General features: G+C 40.8%; 1 protein-coding gene across 2 annotated transcripts in view; it reads right to left on the reverse strand.

The window, feature by feature from the left end:
- Nucleotides 1-10,015: 10,015 nt before the first annotated feature.
- The window catches only part of PRMT3 (protein arginine methyltransferase 3), a 56,190-nt gene continuing 44,070 nt past the window's right edge, over nucleotides 10,016-22,135 (reverse strand). For both annotated transcript variants that reach the window (XM_035117387.3, XM_088668281.1), the window contains 3 exons: nucleotides 21,240-21,290; nucleotides 20,970-21,057; nucleotides 10,016-10,837 (listed from right to left, as the gene is read on the reverse strand). In XM_035117387.3, coding sequence (XP_034973278.3) covers nucleotides 10,728-10,837; nucleotides 20,970-21,057; nucleotides 21,240-21,290 — 249 coding nt within the window. In that variant the 3' untranslated portion in view covers nucleotides 10,016-10,727. The remainder of the gene's footprint in view (nucleotides 10,838-20,969; nucleotides 21,058-21,239; nucleotides 21,291-22,135) is intronic.

Below are 22,135 nucleotides of genomic sequence, written 5' to 3' on the forward strand. Positions count from 1 at the left end.
GTTTTAAATAGCTATTTTACACACACACACACACACACAGAGAGAGAGAGAGAGAGAGAGAGAGATTTAATTCTATCAATGTTTAAAAGTTTTTTAAAAATGTTTTTCCCCCCTATGTTTTTATTGATTCTTGTTTTTATCTGTAAGCCATCAGGAAAAAAGGCATAATATAAAATATGTCCTTTATCATGGGAGATATAAAATGAAGAATATACATACAGAAATATAGCGTAAGTAGGATAAGTGCTGAGAAAATATAGTTAAGCATGGAAAACATCACACAACTTTTCAAAAATTACATTTTGAAAGGAAGCACGGTATTATAAATATTAAAACCAACTTCTTTCTGTATCTATTGTGTCAATACCTCAGTAGCCCAACATTCAAGATACTGATCAAATAACATACTATGGTTAAAACAATAAAATATGCTATCAGAACGTTAATTATATATTTCTGTGTGTATGCTCTGGCATTTCGGTATCTCTTGATGAAGGCTATCTAGTGAGATACACCTGGACTTGCACTCCCATGTCCTTGGCTATATTAATTTCCATGCATCTTAGTACAAAAGTGGAAGTGTAAACTATAAGTGGAGGGAACCTTCTTAAAATATGGAAGCTGCTTGCAACGGTAGAGAAAATGCAGGGGGAAATCTGGAAACATGCTCTTTGGTTATTCTCCCTACTAGAGATGCAAACAGCACAGGCCAAGTGAAAGAAAACAGAATATTTCCCCTCCATTGCATCTACAATACATAGGCTGTTAAGGCCTCTTATCTTGGTTCTCTTATTCTACTCTTCTACTGCTTGGCCATCCAGATAAGTCGGTCTGACATAATGCTTAATATGCTGGCAGATTCCCAAGGGGCAGATGGTTCACAGGATTGCAATGATGGTGAAATTGATTAAGAGATCATTGGCTACAATAGTACATATCCTTTTCGGTTATCTAGATGCTTGCTTTAACCCCCTAATATATATATATATATATATATATATATATATATATATATATATATATATATATATATGCCAACAAGATTATTTCATGAGCATGCTCACTCTCCACACATCTGCATTTACCTGAGACAGTCCTGTGTATCTTCTACCAATCCTAGATACAGTCTGTTTGGCAAGACTATCTTCTTCTCTGTCCATCGATTCATGCCTGCACTATCAGGGAGTAGCAGAGAATCATTTCAGCAGCAATAGCAGGATTGATGTTTGGGCAGCCAGATGAAAGGGATACTGCCCTCTGTCCTTCCCAAAGCACTGGATCTGCTCAGAGAGACTTTTAACACAACCTTCTCTCAGGCAGGTTTAATATTAACTGTTGAATTGTATCACACTTTAGTGGTTTGAAATGCTGAAAGGAAACAGCCTGCCACACCAAGGCTTTTAAAATTTGAACTTCAGGAGGTGATTACGGCAAACTTTATCTAATAGAGATAGCAGGGAGAGAAGTGCTAGCAGCTTGATTCAGAAGCCAGGCAATAAGGTAAATTAGCCTTATGTCTCTGCTTACCCTGGAAAACTGACACGGTGGTATAATAATGGAAAGCATTTCTAAATAATGGAACGTAACAACAGGGCCATATGAACGCCAGCATTGGCGTAGTCCCAGGGCATGTTGCACTAAGGGCAAAAATTTTAGGGGTGTAAAATTTCAAAAGAAAAATGAATAAAGTAGTAATAATAAAATTTAAGTAAAATAAAAAAATTCCTTCAGTAGCACCTTAAAGACCAACTAAGTTTTTATTTTGGTATGAGCTTTCGTGTGCATGCACACTTCTTCAGATACCTGAAGGTATCTGAAGAAGTGTGCATGCACACGAAAGCTCATACCAAAATAAAAACTTAGTTGGTCTTTAAGGTGCTACTGAAGGAATTTTTTTATTTTACTTCGATCCAGACCAACACGGCTACCTACCTGTAATAAAATTTAAAAATAGCATGGCTTCCCCCTCACACAGAAAATCTCCCAATATTTGCCTGGGTGGACTGCAGAGTGGATTTGGGAGATGACTGGTTGCTAGGGCACCCTCTGCAGGGCTTTAGAAAGATACCCACTCCTGACCAATCCCCCACCCCACTCTCTGCTGTGCTCGCCGCTCATGGAGCACTGCAGTTGCCACTCGGGTAGGTTGCTGAGCTATTGCCCCTTCGTTCTAGCCTATCGGTGGACAGTGTCAAGGATACTTGCCTTGCCCCGGGCACTGGCAACCCACACTATGCTACTGGGAATAAGGTAGTTCCAACCAACAGATTTGGATTTTCTAAGTAAGCATCTGATTTATATGATCAAGGCTGCAATCCCAACCCCATTTATGTGGAATTAAGTCCTACTGAATTCCAAATGGTTAGAAATGGTTAGAATTGTGCTGTAAGAATTGTGCTGTCTAAGAAATTTTGCCTAGCAGGAGCATCACCGAAGAACACTGAGAAAAACACCATATTTTAATAGTCTACTGATGAAAGATCACCTTTGATTTCAATTTGATAATTGATTATGAAATACTCTTAAAGGTTATATATTTATTCCTTTTTGCACATATCCCACATATGTATTGATGGTGGGTGGCACTGAGCCTAGGGCTTACCGATCGGAAGGTTGGCGGTTCGAATCCCCACGGACGGAGTGAGCTCCCGCTGCTCGGTCCCAGCTCCTGCCAACCTAGCAGTTCAAAAGCACATCAAAGTGCAAGTAGACAAAAAGGTACTGCTCCGGTGGGAAGGTGTACGGCGTTTCTGTGCGCTGCTCTGGCTTCGCCAGAAGCGGCTTAGTCATGCTGGCCATAAGACCCGGAAAAACTGTTTGCGGACAAACATAGGCTCCCTTGGCCAGTAAAGCGAGATGAGCGCCGGAACCCCAGAGTCCTTTGTGACTGGACTTAACTGTCAGGGGTCCTTTACCTTTACCTTTTTAAAGGTGCTTAACTGGTTTGAATGAAAAACACTGATTTATGTTTTAAATGCAGCATCATAAGGGATGATGGGGAGCAAGGGAATAGGGATGGTGGATGTTTAACCCACAACTTGTTTCACTGGGGAAGGGGGCATTGGTTGCTCCAGATCACTTCCTCACTGCTGCTTAAAGAAAGCTCATCTTATAAGGTAATGAATCTGAGGTTTTACAGTTGTTGTGGAAAAATTAGGAGCTATGAATACCTTAGAAAATCTTTCTTTAAAATTTTGGTTAGGTGGCTTGCAGACAAAAGGAGTGAACCACCACTAGTAGTTTCCTTATGTTTCTGTTTCCAATGCAAGAATCAATTCACTTACATGGGGAAAGCATAGCTCTACTACAGTTCCTGAATAGCAGAGAAGTTCCACCACATGCACTCCCCCAATCCAATTTTCCAGCTGAATGGACAGTGGGTTAAGGCTATCCAGTAACGTGACAAAGGTCAATGCTATTAAGAGGTCCTCCCCCACCTAAGTTGCTCATTACTAGTTCATTGCACACTTCATCGAGAGGTTCAATAAAAAGCTCAATTGTATATACAACTGAACTTTGTTAAGTTCAATAATCATGATGCAATATTAGCCTTCCCCTAGTTATTCCCAAATGCCAGGAGAGACCCATAATTGGCCTGCCCCACATGATCATATTTTACGGTCCATGTATCTAGCATGTGAGTCTGTCCACCCCCTCTCCTAAAGAGAATCACTGCCACAGAACATCAGAAAGCCAAGATGGGGAATAAGTTAAAAAAAAATTGGTTTGGCATTTCAGAGTGAGTGTGCTTCCAAATTGCCAGTCTTTCTGGGGGCAGCAATAGGGAAAAATCCATTTAAATGCAGAGTGGAAGATCTTTGTTAACCCAAGAACCAGCAGACGTAACCTTTCTTTCTACCCCCTCTCCTGGTTGCCAGCTCTTCAGTTTTTGAACACCTTTACAATTTAGTAGCCATGTTGTGAGTTTACTACAGGTGTAATGCTTAGTAAAAAATAATAATACAATTGGCGAATTTCTTCTCGATAGTTGAGCTAGAGGAAATCAGTGCAATGGGACTTCCCCCTTTCACACCTCCTGCCCCTTCTCAAATCTGCTCTGGAGGGATGGGAGAATAATGGAGATCATTCCACCAGACATGGAGAAATGCTTGTGCTGACAGAACAGTATCCTTAATGCTGAGTTGCACCAACCACAGAAAAATGATCAGTGTAAAGCATCTTAAAACAAATGTCAGTGTTTGAATATTGGTGATGCTACTATAAAACACGATGGAAACCATTTTTGGATATATTAGACAACTATCTGGGTGCACCAACCCTATTTTGTTCTCTAGAGCTTTATTCCACTACATTATACACATTTCCATGGGACTTTGAGTTGTACCCAAGTGGAAAATCAAATTAACTTGTTGAGTAATTTTTATTCCTCTTTAATTTGTATGGTCCCCATTAAGTGGTTTGGTTTTTGTGTGTGTTTTGCTTTGGTTACCCACTGCCAGCAGCAGTAGGAACAGCAGCAGTCAAAAGTCAAAAGCAGCACTGAGCTCATTCCATGGTACTTGCATTTAGTTGCTATGGATCATTTCATGTGTTGCCACTGTTACCAGCATCTATCTGAGATGGTTGAAAGTGTTTAGTAAAAACCTTAACAGCATTGCCTTCACTTTCCCCAGCTGCTTAGGCAAGTTTATCTTTGCATGGCAGAATGTCATTAGGTTTTCCAACCCATGGTGCAGATTATCTTGAATAAAGTCCCCAAATCTGGAACTTAATTTATTGCTATTTTCCCTAGGACCAGCCCAAGACATTTTGGGCTGCATCCAATGTTCTCTGCTAGTGCAAAGGTTCTTTAATGTTGCACAACAAAGGAATCCAACACAACAATTCTGCTAGCAGAAATGAATTGTGTAACAGATTGCAGAATCTATTGTGCAACATAGCAGCAACTTGCCTATGCATTCTCTTGTGCAACAATGTCCTGATGGCGCAAAATGTTTTGCTAGCAGAAAAAGTACGGTATATTGCTAAGTGACTTCAGCTTAGCACTACATTGGATGCAACCCTTTGTTGCCCAAGATGAAGGGCAAGTTTATTTGTCTTCCATTTCACATACAGAATCAGACTGGGGTAGAAGTTGCCTCTTGCTTCAAAACTGACAGAAGACAATAGCTCAATTGGTAGAGCATGAGACTCTTAATCTCAGGGCTGTGGGTTCGAGCACCAGGTTGGGCAAAAAGATTCCTTGCATTGCAGGGGGTTGGACTAGATGATCCTTGTGGTCCCTTCCAACTCTACAGTTCTGATTCTGTGACCTCAGCATGTCAGCTCAAGTGGTGCAATGCAAACTAGGGTGCTCAGGAAGAATGGCAGGAAGCAGCAGCACACACAGTAGGGTTTACTGCCTGAAGCAGCTGATCACTCTGCCTATTTGCAGAGGCAGCCTTGCTGTACCCACGTGTGAGCGAAGGACAATGTTTTGTGACTATTGCTTCTGCTGGGATTGGACCTAGTCCAAGACACTGACTGTCCCATGGGAGTTTATCAACTTCCTTTTCTGCCTTTTTGCTCGATACCTCCTGTAGCAAGGAAAGTAGGCTGAGATGACATGACTTCTCACATTTGATCCCAATTTTCTCATTTGGTAGCATCTGTAGGCCCTATGTATGTCAGGTGTCCCTTGTTTATGAATGATTCTAGAGGCTGCACTTCTAAAGCAGGTCAAAGTCTGCCTAAGGAGTACGTATTGGGAGATGGTGTAAATATTGCTCTGCAGGTGGAGGCAGCACATGCGCTCTTAAGGAGGCCCCAGAAAGCTCAGCAGGTGTAATTGTACCACCAGCAGTTTTTCACAGGGTTAATAAAGGGTGGATGTGGCAAACGCCTTGGATCTGCAGGATCCCAAACCCTTGTTCCCCTGAAACAATTCTGAAAAGGGCGGCAGAATCCTACACCAGTCCTGGAGAGAGTGTAGTGATTTTCTATCCATTATGTTAATATCAAAGGGAACATTAGCAACAGAAATAAATAAATCAGGGGTAGTGGACAGAGCAAACAAGAAAACTTCACCTTCTTCCATGCTAGCCAGAGTGAGGCAGCAACGATTAGGAAGTTCTTCAGCTGTGGGATTTCCCCTCTCCCCACATTTTAGTATTGCCTAGGTAGCCTTGCATTCTTTAGTATGCCCCCCAATACCACAAAGTCCAACTTCTCCATCAGTAAGCATTCTTATATAATCATGCCACTTTGACATCGTCTGGGAATAAGGATAACCCTTTCTTTTTAAAGGATCTGAATCAGGCGGCTGCAGCGATTGTATGAAACTATCTGTCATGCTTCTCTGCATTCCTTTACCCATTAGAACATTGTCGAGTTTAAGATTAAGCACTCTTCCTGCCGGATCACAGGCCCTGCATCCCATTAAAGTAAACACACTATGTCCTAGAGAATTAAAAACAAAGGACAACCAAGAAAGAGTGAGATGGGGAAAAAAACTCCAAATCTATTAAAGGCCCCAATAAGTGGCTCATTTCTTACGAAAAGACCCAGAGCAGTCGCCATATTAATGGCTTTCCCTTGTCCAATGACAAAGCTATGTTCAGTTTTGCAGCTCAGTTGCTGATACACTCCGAAATCATCTAGTGGCGTATTATAAATGGAAAAGTTCCCTACTGTTTTCCAGTTCCATAGAAGCGTGTTTTATTTCTTTATATGCACTTGACACCCAGAAGTAAAACCTATTTTATACTTTGGCAAAAATAACCGGGAAAGGTTGGGTCAAACTCAGTTCTGGATAATACTTCTTAATTTCTGGAAACTCCACATGTATACAACCCTTTCTAATTTATCCAGGAACAACTAAAAAGGCATCTGATGAGTAATAGCTTACCTCATAGTCCAAGAGTTTTTTCTTGCTTCTTCTCTGTGAAAGGGCCCGTGTTCCCCCCAGTGTAACATAGCTAGCTTTAGGAAAATATGTCTCCAAAAACAGCTTTGAAAATTATTTTCGTATAGCTCATTGCAAAATGGTAAAGGTAAAGGTAAAGGGACCCCTGACCATTAGGTCCAGTTGTGACCGACTCTGGGGTTGCGGCGCTCATCTTTCATTATTGGCCGAGGGAGCCAGCGTATAGCTTCCAGGTCATGTGGCCACCATGACAAAACCGCTTCTGGCGAGCCAGAGCAGCACACAAAAACGCTGTTTACCTTCCCGCTGGAGCGGTATCTATTTATCTACTTGCACTTTGACGTGCTTTCGAACTGCTAGGTTGGCAGGAGCTGGGACCGAGCAACGGGAGCTCACCCCGTCGTGGGGATTCAAACCACCGACCTTCTGACTGGCAAGCCCTACACTCTGTGGTTTAACCCACAGCACCACCTGCGTCCCTGCAAAATGGAAGTAGATGCAAATAATAATGGGATTTTTGATGATTATACTGAAGTATTTGCCCGTTCTGAGTAACTTTTAATTATTAGCTACAGGAGTTTACCCTATAGCACTCTTCATGATTACCAGACCTGGTGCCTGTCAGGAAAAGGCCTACTTACGAGTAGGACCCTGGCAGAGACACATGCCCGGCTGGCATGTTCTCCCCCTCCTGGGCGATCGTTCGGGAGCTTCGTAAGCATTCTCCAGCCCGAACATCACAGCAACTGGTGCCAGAAGACACCAGCATACTTTAGGCATCCGCAGAGGTTGCGCAGTTGCGTAACAGACCTCAGTAGCACAGCATCTTGGCTAAACTACTTTATTTACATATAAACACACACGGAGCTCTTCATCGTGGCTCCCTCTCTCTCTAGCATCAGACAGCAAAGAGAAAGAACAAAGGAACAACAGTTCCACTTAGGAATACGGTAAGACAAACATCCTGTCTACGTCACTTCCCACTCTGTGGAATCAGAACACATACCCAGTCATGTGATAGACAACAAACCCATGACTGACTGCACACGGGGAATGAATCTCCCAACAGTGCCTATATACAGCAAATGTTCCATCTTCAAAGGCTAGTCATATCATTGCTTTAAATAGTTAAAGGAATCATTAAATATAAAAACAGTCTGCACAAACTGTAGTTACATCAGCTAATGACAAACCTCTTAGCTTTAATAGCCCATGTGGCTTTGCATCATTAATAAGCTATTTAGTGATGTGATTAATTTGAAATCTTATTTTTAAGTATTAGCACCACTTGTAAGAATTTATTAAAAGAACCATTTTCTTTAGTAATGCACTGATGGGATGTTGTTGTTGTTTAGTCGTTTAGTTATGTGCGACTCTTTGTGACCCCCCATGGACCAGAGCACGCCAGGCACTCCTGTCTTCCACTGCCTCCCGCAGTTTGGTCAAACTCATGTTCATAGCTTCAAGAACACTGTCTAGCCATCTCGTCCTCTGTCGTCCCCTTCTCCTTGTGCCCTCCATCTTTCCCAACATCAGGGTCTTTTCCAGGGAGTCTTCTCTTCTTATGAGGTGGCACTCTTGGTGGAACATCACAAAATTATCCCTGGTGACTGAAACTTAATGCAGAATCGGTTTGCAATGTTAATTCCCAACATGGCCTGGGCCATAGCCTTATAGAGACAGGAGGGGGAAGTGTTCTATACAGCTGTTCATTGAAAGCAAATATAGCCACCTTTCATATTTCTAGCCAATGACTGCAGATGCATAGAGATGATCCACAAACTGGAATATATCCAGAGGATGACAACACAGATAGTTTGGGGATAGAGAACAAGGATGTGAAGAGCTGGAGCTCTTTAGCCTGGAGAAAAGATTATTTAAAAGGCAATATGACAGTTCTCTTCCAATATTTGAAGGGATATCACATAAATGGGCCAAACTGGTTTTCTGTTGCTCCAGAGGGTGGGATCTAAACCAGGCATCCCCAACCTTCGGCCCTCCAGATGTTTTGGAGTACAATTCCCATCATCCCTAACCACAGTTAGCTAGGGCTCATGGGAGTTGTAGGCCAAAACATCTGGAGGGCCGCAGGTTGGGGATGCCTGATCTAAACCAACAGATTCACATCAAAAGAGAAAATGATTTAGATTAAACATTTGTAAGAATGTTCCCAACTGCACTGGCTGTGTTGACAGTGGAGAAGACTCTCTCTGAAGATGGCAGTGGTGGTCTCTCATTTCTAAGTGGGCATGCAGCAGCCTCTGCTTAAAATCTCCTGTTGGGTGTGCTGCATAGCTGCCAAGTTTTCCCTTTTCTCGCGAGGAAGCCTATTCAGCATAAGGGAAAATCCCTTAAAAAAGGGATAACTTGGCAGCTGTGGTGTGCTGCAGTAGTGGATTTTCTGCTAGATAAGATGACCTTTGCAGTTCCCTCCATCACAGACAAGAACACTTTAAATGAGGATGTGTACCCCTTTGGCTACGACTAGCATTCCCCCGCTTCCCGGTTCTGTGTACATGTCAAGGTGGAGGGGAGGGTCTCATGCAGATCTTTGGAATAGGCAGAACCTCCAGCCTGCTCTAAAGCTCCTCTCAAAACACACCATACCTCACTTGAATTCTCTGCAATACAAAGAGAATGAAGGAGAAAGTGACTAAATGGAGAGCTGAGTGTCCTTGAGGTGACAGGGCTAATTACCCAAAGGCTAGGGGCAGCAATCCCTTCGGACTGCATACTGGAGGGCAGGAAATGCATTAGATAAATTCACACTAAACACTGCCATCTTGCCCTCTGCACCATTTGTTGTAAAGACACGTGCATAGCCTCAAACATCTAGTAGTGAAGGGGGAAAGAGAATTTTTCTAAAGTGTTACAGGTATTGCAGCAGATTGTACATGACTTTAAAAAAAAACAAAAACCTATGTGCCCATTTTTGCTATTCTTTATTTCAGATAGCCAAAGAATCCAGGTGTATGTTAAAACCAGATTGGTCTTTAACTCAAATCAATGTACTGCAAGCAGCAGCACTGATTACGAATGGCAATTGCGGTATTCTGAATCGGTTGGGAGGGTCGGCAGATAGGCAATAGTATGTCATGATGTATTGCACATTTGTCTTGTTACAGTTTACAGATTTAAAGTATGACAATCTTAACGGGTGATGGGATTTTATTCTGTAAGTAGAAGGGCATATAATATCAAGTGTCACAAGTTAGCAAATCAAAGAATTGACAAGACTGATACCTCAAAGTCTCAACAGGTGGCTCAATACAAAAATCTCATAGTCAAGACACATAATAAATTTATAGTGTCAATACAAAAAACCTTTATTTTTTCAGTTGTAATATAAAAATAGTTGAGGAAAAATAATGTTTTGACCATCTAAAGGAGGCCAAAACTGGAAAAAATAATGCAATAAGTAAATCCCAGAAGATTCCTTGTCAAGAACCTTGGCTATGTTTCTAAATTCTTACCTTAAGTATCCAAGTATTCAACAATGCCATGTTCAGAGTAGACCCACTGAAATAAACTGACAGTCATGCATATCTTCAATTCATTTATTTCATTGAATCTACTCTGAGTACAACTTAGTATGATTTCATTAACATGTCAAAAGTATTTTTTAAAGTTGTGCTGCTCACGTCCACGATACCAGACTTGCAATAAACTTAATTCCCTTGTGGTTTCTTCTACTAAGAAGCTTTGGATTGTATGAAATGGCCTGCAGAGAAGAACCACCAGTCTATGGGAACACACTTTCTAGCACCATCATTTCCAGAAAAACGTATTTCAAAGTTGTTGATCCAAATAACCATTGTTTTTATTCATTTTATACATTTCAAAGCCAGCTGTGGAGTAGTCCTCACTGAAGACTGTATGTCTGCTTCACATTTTTCAGTGAAAGTGTTATGATGAGGGAACGTGGATCTTTTCTGTTTTTGTGGACTGTTATCTTTCCTTTCAGTTCTTCACCTACAAAAAAAATGCACAAATGAAGCAACTTTATTAGTTTACCAAGGAAATGGTTACATATAGTGTTACTAAATTTGCATGCACAGTGACACCTGCTTCATTGAAGGCACTTGTAATATGGTAAAAAGTCATGACAATTGAGATCACATTTGGGTCGCATGTTTTTGAATATTTGGGTGGCATATTTTTGAAACCTTCACCATCCTATTAATGTAACAGTAGGAAGAAAAGAGTCGCCCTTAAAACGCTGGAGCACTGAATACTGCCCCCAGTGACTCTGGAAAAGTCCTTCTGCCTTTTGATTACCAAACTGAAACCTACCACTCCCAAAAGATTTCCCTAATAAGAATTCTGCACACACTCACATAAAACCATAAAGTTGGTTCTCTCCTGCTCAGAGATGCTCAAAGCAACACCATTGCTTTGATATCCCTTCAGTTGTTGGAAACTATGACATATTTTGTTTGACAGCTTTCTAATGATTTTAAAACAGAGATGGGGCTAAGGGATGGGCAGAGATGGCAGGTAGGAAGGAAGCTAAGTGGCTACATACTTTTGTGCTGCCTTTGACCTTAAAAACATAAAGGGATGATATCCAAATTGGCACCTTGCAACCACCCTAAAACCTTTGTCAAGGAGACAAAAAGCAACCACGCTTGATAACCTTCTGTGAAGTCTCTGTCAGGTTATCTAATGGGAGATGGAGGCACAGGTAGTTTAATAAACTGAAGGTTTTAACAACCATGCTTTTAAAAAAAAACCAATACCAAAACATTACAGCATTAGATAGGCAAATCCATCTGTTTGCAGTTGTCTGTTCTATGCTTTGTAATTGCATGAGTATTTGGAAGGACTTAAAGGATTTGGCTAAAGGGTATTTTGAAGAACTGTCTGTATTTAAGAAAGAACCAAATGTATTTATTTTATATTACAAAGTAAATTGTTGACTGTTTTTGTTTAAGATTTGCCAGATCTTTTGGTAGGTGTTTAGTGCAGATATTTTGGCAATGTACCAAAAAGATCCTGCTTATTTAAATATTATCCCTGGATGTTTCAGCTGAATTTGTTTGTCCCAATCCTTCGAAGTGTGTTTAATTTGCTATTGTTGTTGTTGTTGTTTAGTCGTTTAGTCGTGTCCGACTCTTCGTGACCCCATGGACCATAGCACGCCAGGCACTCCTGTCTTGCACTGCCTCCCGCAGTTTGGTCAAACTCATGTTCGTAGCTTCGAGAACACTGTCCAACCATCTTGTCCTCTGTCGTCCCCTTCTCCTAGTGCCCTCAATCTTTCCCAACATCAGGGTCTTTTCCAAGGATTCTTCTCTTCTCATGAGGTGGCCAAAGTATTGGAGCCTCAGCTTCACGATCTGTCCTTCCAGGGAGCACTCAGGGCTGATTTCCTTAAGAATGGATAGGTTTGATCTTCTAGCAGTCCATGGGACTCTCAAGAGTCTCCTCCAGCACCATAATTCAAAAGCATCAATTCTTCGACGATCAGCCTTCTTTATGGTCCAGCTCTCACTTCCATACATCACTACTGGGAAAACCATAGCTATTAAGCAGTTTGCTATTAAGCAGTTGCTTATATTCCACCCCAGAGAGAAATGTGCTTCAGCAGTGGGCAAAATCATCATTACCACCTTTTATGTATCCTTAGAGGTTTTCAATTGTTTTATTAATTTAGGGAATGAACATAAAGCTGCTAGTATAAAAAAAGAAAGAGAAGTTTAGTATAAATTTTGAAGACAGCACCAGCACATTTTATGTAAGACAAAGTGTTTACTTGGTATTACAGGAACTATAGCAGACTGTACAAAATGGAGAGCTGCTGTACCTTCAAGGGATGAGGGAAACTTGTTTTTATAACCAAACACATTAATTCTCCAACATGTATGACAGAAGTCCTGATGAGCAATGAAATGAATGATTTTATCTGAGGAACAGGATAATATTAAGAGAATTCTGAAGCCTTGGGCTGCAACTTAACTGGGAGTAAGCTCCATTCAACTCTGTAGAAATTAATTCTGAAATGACATACGTATGGGATTCTATAGATATATTGTATGGAATGGTGGCACTAAGCTTAAAGCAGCCTGAATTAAGGCACATATTGGCTTTCCCCCAAAGTGGCTTTCCTATTCACTCTTCAAACCAGGAAGTGCAACTTCCTGCATATTTCATGCCTCTCCTTGTATAGAAAAATTAGAAAAGTATTATCTGTGCTCAGGCACTGAAGACTGTCAGCATTGACTAATTTATTTGTCCTATTTATTTTTCTTCTAATACTGTAGCAGTTAGATCTTCTATTCCCTTTATATAAAGCAATACCCCTCCTTGTATTTTTTTAATTGAGTTTCTAAATTTGAAATATAAATGCAATAAAAGAACGTATAATAGAACTTTTACTCCATAGGAAATTCTGTCTTTCCCTTCTGCAGCCAATCCAACCCTTTCTCCTAACTCTTTCCATCTTCTGAGAGAGCAGGTAGAGAAATGAATCTTTGTGTCTCCTTGTGTCACAAACATATAACTTTGCAAATTGAGCCTGGAGATTTTGTGAATACATTCATGAATGCTCTGTTACCTTTATAACATTGCTATTTATATGAAGTTCAAAACTGGATGAATGCATGAATCTTTGGGAAAGGTGAAGCTTTACTAAAATCACTGCAGGGGGAATTATTACTGATGGCTATTTTAAATAAACAGGCCTTAAAATATCCCATCCAGATGCCTCATGAGTCTTCATGAGGGGCAGATACATGAAAAAAATCAGCATGTTGACAAAGCATAATCAATAGTTTCATAATTTATTCCAGATTAACTAATGCAGCAGACATGGTTTGATTTTTAATTCTGTTCACAAATAGTCCAGTAATTTATTATGAAAATAGGTAATGTACATTTGGCATAAAAACATATGTGGTCTCCATTTTTGAGTGGCTGGAGAAAGCCTACGTAATCATGGTTTGATCTGAATTGTTTGTGTAAAACAAAAATATGCATACAGTGGTACCTCGGTTTGCGACTGCAATCCGTTCCGCGGAGGCGGTCACTCACCAAAGGCACACTTCTGTGCGTGTGTGAAGCGTCGATAGGGCGCTTCTGCGCATCCGACGCCGCAGGACCCAGATGTAAACACTTCCGGGTCCGCGGCAGTCACTCGCCGAGGTAGGAGTAAACTGAGGTTTGACTGTACATGTAATGGGTGGGAGTATCTCCTTAGAAGAGCTATCCTTATTCTGGAACCGGGTGACTCTTTCGTGTATTAAAATATCAGCTCCTAAGTAAAGATCTTCTATTAATGTTATGTGAACAGGACTAGAGATTGGTTTGATGAGAAAAAGTAAGAAGGGAAAAAGCCTATTTGGTACCACATGTGATGTTTTACAGCCCCCCCCCCAATGCCTTTTTAAATAATTGCCTTTAAAGTTCCAGGATTGCTTTATTATAGTATTATCTTGGGTTGCTGACACTCTTTGTATAGTACTTGCGAGTCTTCATAAATTCAAGAATATAACTAATCTGACCTTTTTAGCTCTATGGAGTGCCATTGCTTCCTTTGTTAGAAGCTCTGAGAAGCACATTCAATAACTGCATAAATACAGAATTAAATCTCTGTGCTAGTTAATATTGTTGACAGGGGCATTTTGTGAAGTCATCATAAGCATTCAAGAACAGCAAGACCATACATGTGTCTGAATGCAAGGCACATCTGAACCCATTGAGCTGATGGGATTAATCTTATTCATTGTTGTGTATGGGCAGTTATGCAACTGAGGCCTTTTTAAAAACAACTTCAATTCCAAAAGAAAAGAGCAGCAGAAGAATTGAGGCCCTAAAAAAACTCCAACCCCTTCTATCCCCCACACCCCAAAGGCAGCAGAAAACTGAATGTTAGCTGAGAACTGAAGGTGTCCTAGTTCATATAAAATTAATTTGCATGTTGCAAAATCTAACTCAAAATAATTTTGATAGTATAGACAAGATTTCACAATCATTTGGAGTATACATAAAAGAGGCTGGTCTTTAAAAAAAATCAACACACACTAGTGTATAAAATTGATTAATATGCCCAATATGCGTCAATCTGCTCACAAAAATATTCTGTGTCTGACAGCAGCACACAAAAGCCAGCCAAAATGTCCCTAAAAATGTGGACAATCAGATCCTACTGTAGAGTTATAATTCTACCCCCTGGGGGATTTTATCAGAATACACAGTCTAGCTTTAATTGCCTAAAAATGAATTAAACTTGCTATTTAAACAGCTCTAGTGATGCATACCTTGAGGCAAGCTGCAAGAGGCAACATTTCTATAACAACCTACCACAGCTTTCATTAAAGGTAGCCCCCAGTTATTTATAACCATGTTAATTGCATTAAGCAACCCAGACCATCAGTTTAATTCATTGTCTTGAGGAAGATCATTGCCTTTTCCTCGCCCCAACAGGCCACGTTAAATCTTTTGTGCCCAGCCATTTCCGTTGCTAAACTAAAGCAATGGCTGTGTAATCATAACAGAGAGGAAGATCAGACCAATTAATCAATGCCATATAGATATAAAATGACTGATGTGCTTTCAACAGCTCTACTGCTCTATGCCCTGCAGAAAACGCTTCCAGAGACTGAGCTGCATCACCTATGCTCAATAAGATGCAAGGAAGGCACAAGTCATGTCATGGTTTGATCAAGACTGAATGCATTATCTTTCTACTGCAGTACTGTCATTCTTCCCTTGGAGAACACTTAAGTTGGCTTTGCATAGTAAAAAGTACAGCAAACAGGAACAGAACAAGAAGTGTGCTGTTTCTGCAGCATACAAAATAAGTAGGTTTTTTCCCCTTTTAAAAAGGCACTGCTCTATGGCCGAGCATGTTCTAGCATTTCTGCTCATGTATCGTTGAGCCTCTTGCTTAAACCGAAGGGCTACTCAGTGACACTACAACATACTTATGGGACAAACTATTCATATGAAGTGATATTATTTATTTATTTATAATATTTATTAGTCACTAAATTAACAGACTTTCTGGGGATGCACAAGATGATTCAACCATTCCCATTGCAAACAAAGGGGGAAAGAGAAGACCAGCTCCAATTACAACAATTAGGACTCAGTTACAGCTCTCAGACAAGACAGAAAGTTTGTGGGATTATCATGCAAGTACAGAAACAGTACTCAAATGGAGAAAATAGATTGGGATGGCTACATTTCACTGTATCCAACAATAAAAGGATAGAAAATGCCATATGGGATTTGGAGGAACTCCTCTGCCTTGAGCAGAAAAGATTGCTTATGGTGGCCTTTTCAAATGTTATGGCCTGTGAAATCCAAGGGATCGTGGAAACGGCCCCAACGTGAAGCACACAGTAGCAAAAAACCAATGGGACAACAGTACTGAGACACAATTGTGGAAATGTGTGTGCAGCTGCTATAGAAATCTTCAAAGGAGCTTATCAGTGAAGCAGAATCAAATGAAAAAAGGCACATCCAAATACTGCAAACAAACAAACAAACAAAAACCAATTTGAACTAGTGAAGAAAAATAAACAAAATGGTTGTCTCACCCCAAAATAGGAGGTGATGGGCAGAAGGTGAAAAGTGCGCTTAATAGGTGCAGTGTGTAGGACAGTGGTGGCGAACCTATGACACGCGTGTCAGACATGACACGCAGAGCCCTCATTGCTGGCATTCACCCCATTGGCCCATTTGCACTGTTGTTGTCCCCCCCCCCCCCATTTGTTCTCCCGCTCCTCCAGAGATTGGTTTTTTAACCCTTTCTGTGCTGTTTTTCTGGCGCTTTGGCAGACTATGATTGGGTGTAACAGCGGTCGGTTTTTAACCCGTTCTGTGCTGGGGTTTTTGGCACTTTGGCAGACTGTGTTGGTGCTGCGTGTTAGTTACAGTGAAGGTATTATTCGTCATTTATTTCTGTTCTCTTCCCCCCCCCCAAAAAAGCGCAGCAGCTTTGGGGCATCCCCCGCAAAAAAGCAAAGCAACTTTTGCACCCCCCAAAAAAACCTCCAAAACTTTGGTTAGCAGCTCCCAAAAAAAAGCTCAGCAACTCTGGGCACTTTGTGATAAATATGGGGGTTTTGGTTTGGTTTGGTTAAATAATTAGTTTTTGGTTTATTAAATACAGTTATATATTACAATTATACATTTTTGTTATTTAAACTATATATATCGTGAAATTAGTTTTTTTCTCAAAGTGACACCCCCCCCTCCCGAGTTATACTCGGTTTTTTGGTGAATTTTGACACACACTGGTGTAGGAGGAGAAGGAAGAGGATACAGGGGGTTACCAATGGGGTGGTTAGTAGGTAAGGTGGGGTGGCACAAAAGGTGGGGGAGACAGTGGCATGGACATGAGCAGGCATAGGCAACCTTGGCTCTCCAGATGTTTTGGAACTACAACTCCCATAATCCCTAGCTAACAGGGCCAGTGGTCAGGGATCATGGGAGTTGTAGTTCCAAAACATCTGGAGAGCCAAGGTTGCCTATGCCTGGACATGAGGATGAAGGTGAAAAAGGGTGCAAAGTGGGGCTGCAGAATAGAAGAGAGAAGTGGCTCCAGAAATGGGGTTGGGAAACTTGGTGGCATGGGGTGGGAAGGGGGTTAATGGAGGAATGGCAGGGGAGCTGAGAAGCAAAGGAGAAGCTTCTAGTATTGTATATTACGTATTATCTTTGCTGGGGTGTGTGTGTTAAATTAAAAAGGCATCTCTTGCATATTACGGAGGCCATGTTCTTAAAGGGAGTGGGGAGTTTTGTCCAGAAAGGGTATCTGTTATACCACAGTAGGGCTACTTGCAGTGGAGTGGGTGCTTTTAAAGGCTGGAGTCACACACTAGGATGCAAGTCCCACTGAACTTCATCAAAGCAGCCAATATTTGGTCTGCATAGTGCAAAGTAAGATTTTTCTAACTAGAGTGGTAGGAACTGATATGAATGAGTGATGTTCCAGAATATGATGGCGATTCACAGTGAGGTACAACAGAATGCTGTCACCATGCTCCATTTGTTCGTAATACCTTGCTGCGTAGCTAAATGACAGAAGAAAGGGAAGCCTTAATATGTAATAGACAAAGGGAACTATCCACTTTGAAAGGCATTTTTTGAAGTACATTCTTGACTGACATAGATACGCCCCATAGATTTAACAAGGCTACCTCATGAATGCTCAATGGTGTTTTTATGCAAGAACTGTCTTTAGCTTTGAAGCCTACCACAAATTAGAAGTCTTCCTGCTCTTAAAAGTTTTTTATTTCTCGCCAAAATAGAAAGGATATGCTTGAGAGCACCTCTGCTTTACCAGGCTGCAATCTCAACCTAATGTTTAATATAACTTTTCTTGAAATCTTAAAAAAAAAGAGATTTTGCACTGTCTTGCTCTGAACAGGAGGAAAACCATTAACTTGAACCAAAAAAAGAGAGGGGGAAAAACACACAAAACCCATTAGCAATAAAACAGCACATGGTTGCATTTTATGTTCTTCATAATGCCTTGCAGTGAAAATAAAATGTTTGTTGTTTTCCACAGCAATTTAAAAGGTTGTACACAGCAGAGCAGTGCAGCCAAAACTCGTCAGAGGAAAACACTTTTCTGAAGACCAGTTCATCCTTGGTAGTTTAATATTCTAGGTAGGAGAAAATATGTACACACTGATGGACATTTTTAATGTATATGTAGCGTGATTTATTCTGTCATAAGTAGACAGATGGGCAACTACTGCAAAAGTCATATGTGAAGTAGCCTTGACACTCTTCTTCCCTATGGATTGTGTTCAACTAAGTCCTACTCAGAGTAGACCCACTGAAATTAATGAATACCATCCTCTTTTTAAATTTTAAAGACATATACACATTACTGATGAAGGTGCTGGTAATGAAGTGTGCTGCCTACATGCAATCCTGCAATATGAGGGAGCTTTTGACATTGAGATTTCGACATATTCCCATGTTTGGCACCCCAAGAGGGACCAGAGAGAGAGAGAGAGATAAATCAGAATTATTATTTTTTATAATATTTGAGACTAGCTTACTGTCTCAAAAGGAAATTAGAACATTTACTGAAAAGTATTAAAATCTATAAACGGCACACTAATACCAGTCTGAGATTAGGAACGTTAAAACCAGTACACAAGATGTTCTTAGAAGCATTCCTAGGAACCAACAGGAAAACTGGGATGTTGGTCAGTGAAAAAGAGAGGTTTGGGGTTAATTGGGTAAGGAGTTTGGGTTGAAGAGTGAAAGTGGTATCACAGAACAAAAATGAACAAAGTTGCTTGTTTGCAGAAGGAAAAGGGGAGGTTAGCAGGGAAGTTTCTAGTGAGTTTTTGGGAATGTTTTAAGGTGAAAATCAGAAGAAATTAGATTTTGAGGTAATGGCTGCTTTCATCTTCAATCCCTTTCTCCTACACCCGCTTTTTTGAAACCCCCTTTGCACCCCCATTTCCCCCTTCACTCCCTTTTTAACTCCACCCTGAAGGGTTAAACAAAAGCAGAAGTTCTGGTGCAGAGTAAATTATGTATGGATTCTGGAACACATGACAAGGAAAAACTGATAAGCAGATTTACTGTGATCACTGGTATAGAAAGGTCATGCACTTATTAGGTACATATGCTCAGGGTCTAAGATTGTTCTTAAAGTCACTGGACCTTAGTTAACAGAGTTCTTATAGTAGATTAGACACCTATTTTTTAATGTTAAGCGTGTTCTGACAAATGCCACTGCACATTTATTAATTTAGAACAAGCAAGAAACGTCAGCTAAAATGACCTGTGGAAAAAAGCTAGTTAGGAGCCTAACACTGCCGCATCCACCTCAAGCACACACATTTGGAGTTGTGGCAATGGGCAAAGAAAGTTTCATGTATGCCTGCCTTCAGTGGACATTTCAGCAGCCCACTCGAAGGGAGTCTTGTGTTCTTCAGGTTAGATCAGGTACCCTCCAGGTGTTGTTGGATTCCAACTCCCATTTGCCCCAACCAGCATGGCAAATGGTCAGGCATCAAGGGAGTTGTGGTCCAGCAACATATGGAGGGTACCATGTTGTCTACCCCTGGACTAGATGTAGACCAAAAGCAACTAAGGCCTGCTTCACATAAAAGGCTACAGTGGCCTTATTCATTCTTTCTTCACGCACAGCTTCTACATGTGGGCAAGTGGGCAGTGGATGTCTACCGCTGGCCCTGCTCCTGAACACTGCACTGGTCATGCCACATTTTGGTTGCAGTGCTATTTGCAGGGAAGGAGGGAAAATTTAATAAAACAGACAAGTCTACATATGAACAGCTGCTCCTACGCTGCTTTCCCAGCCGTGCAACCAGTACCATCAGGGGCGTGGCAAGAAGCACAGTTCCACTGCAGAAGCTACACGTGGAGATCAACTGTGTGTGCATATTGTGTATTTCACCACCCCTGAAACCACTGCATATGAATGCATTTTCCTTCTCTCCCTTGGGAAGTTATGGATCAACACACTTCCCTGCGTGTGAATGCGGGTAAATTCTGTAAATATACACTACTTGTACATGAAGTGTATGCTCAACCTAGAAACACATTAAGTAATATGGCCTAGTCCATATACTGGTCAAATTTGATTTAAGCAAACAGTGACCTGCTCTGCACATGTAGTGCGAACAAGTCATTACGACATGGTATGTAAACATCACTGCTCACTGGGGAAATAAGGTACCAAAGTCTTTCTTGGACTCTTACGACTCCTGGCTGGATGACAGGGGTTGCAGTTTTGATTGTTGTCATGTAAAAAGTCCCTGCATGTAGAAAGCTAGTATATAGGGGAGAAATACTTTTGCCTAGTCCTCTTTCTTTTGTTCTACTTGCCTATGTGCAGAGTATGTGTATTCATCTATCTAGTGAAAGAGCATTCATAATGCAATACTGCATGAGGCAAAGTCCTTGTAAGCCTCTAGTCACATTATTTTGGTGAACTAAAAGCAAGAACTTTCACATATAGTATAAGGCAGGAGGGAAATTATTATTGGATGTTGTGCAGGAAATTCCCAAGTGTTTACTTTCAGCTTTTGAAACAAATCTGAAAGCGTGTCAAGAAGAATCTAGTATTGCAGAAATTATATTTAGCTAGGGGGAAAAAATACTGTACCTTCTTCCACAGAAATTGGGTTCTCCAAAAAAAATGCTGTTTGCTTCCAGTGTGTTTTGGTAAAGCAGGGACTAGTTGAGAACAATACCTACAGTGACAGAGTTCAAAAATCTGTGATGACATACAAGACTTAATATCATGCTACATTTATCTAGCACACATACATTAAATGCTTGCAACAGCAAAACAGGCTTATTCCAAAACACCTTAAGGCAAAAAGTTGACAAAATATACAATATATCTTCAAATTAATGTTGAACATGTACTCACTGTTTTGCTGCAATTCTTCTCAAAATATATATCAAAATATCCAGCAACTGCCTGCAATTTAGAAATAAACAAACGTCAGCAATCTTCACGTTCATTATCCTTGAAGTGTTTCTTCATATCATCAGTATAAATGCTGGAAATAATATCTTGAGTAATACCAAGTTCTTGCTTGGGCACGGGCATTCAAAACAAACTGAAAACTCAACCGCCTTGATGTCATTCAGCAAATACAATGGCTCCTTAACATGTTGTTTAAGGCCAGCAAGTATGAAGGGTTAAAGCTGAGGCCTTTAGTCAGTTAAGGTTTGTCCTTCCATTTTCATTACTGTAATAGAAGCAATATTGTTGTGTTTCTGGGGTATGGAGAATGGGGAGCTACTGCAAATACACTGCCTGGAATCAAAGTAGAAATGAAAAGACTACCAAAGTCAACCAAAACTGCCCAAAGCATGCATTCATTTGTCTGGTTACTTTAAGAGAGCCCTTGCCTCCGGTGCATCAAACTGTGTTGCAGAAAATGCACAAGATCATCAGAAGGAAATAAGAAGAGCTTCTGGATAAGGTCAGGCCAAAGGCCCTTCTAGACCAACAACTAGATGCCCATGGGAAGGCCCCAAGCAGAACCTGAGTGCAATAGAGCTCTCCCCACTTGTGATCCCAGCAACTGGCTTTCAGAGGCACACTGCCTTCAACAATGGAAGTGGAACACAGTCACAGTCGGAGACACAAATATCTTTGGGGGTCTTTTTATTAAAGGGGGAGGCTTGCCTGAACAACTAATGTTACGCCATTCCTCCCACTTTAGTTTTCTGTCTTCCTTCTTAAAAGTTGCATATATCTTTTATCTCTTAGAATTACAGACTGGCTGTCTGTACTTCCCCACAGTTCATCTTCTG

This window comes from Zootoca vivipara, chromosome 1 (assembly GCF_965207765.1).
Source record: "Zootoca vivipara chromosome 1, rZooViv2.hap1.1, whole genome shotgun sequence".
In the NCBI taxonomy this organism is placed as follows: domain Eukaryota; kingdom Metazoa; phylum Chordata; class Lepidosauria; order Squamata; family Lacertidae; genus Zootoca; species Zootoca vivipara.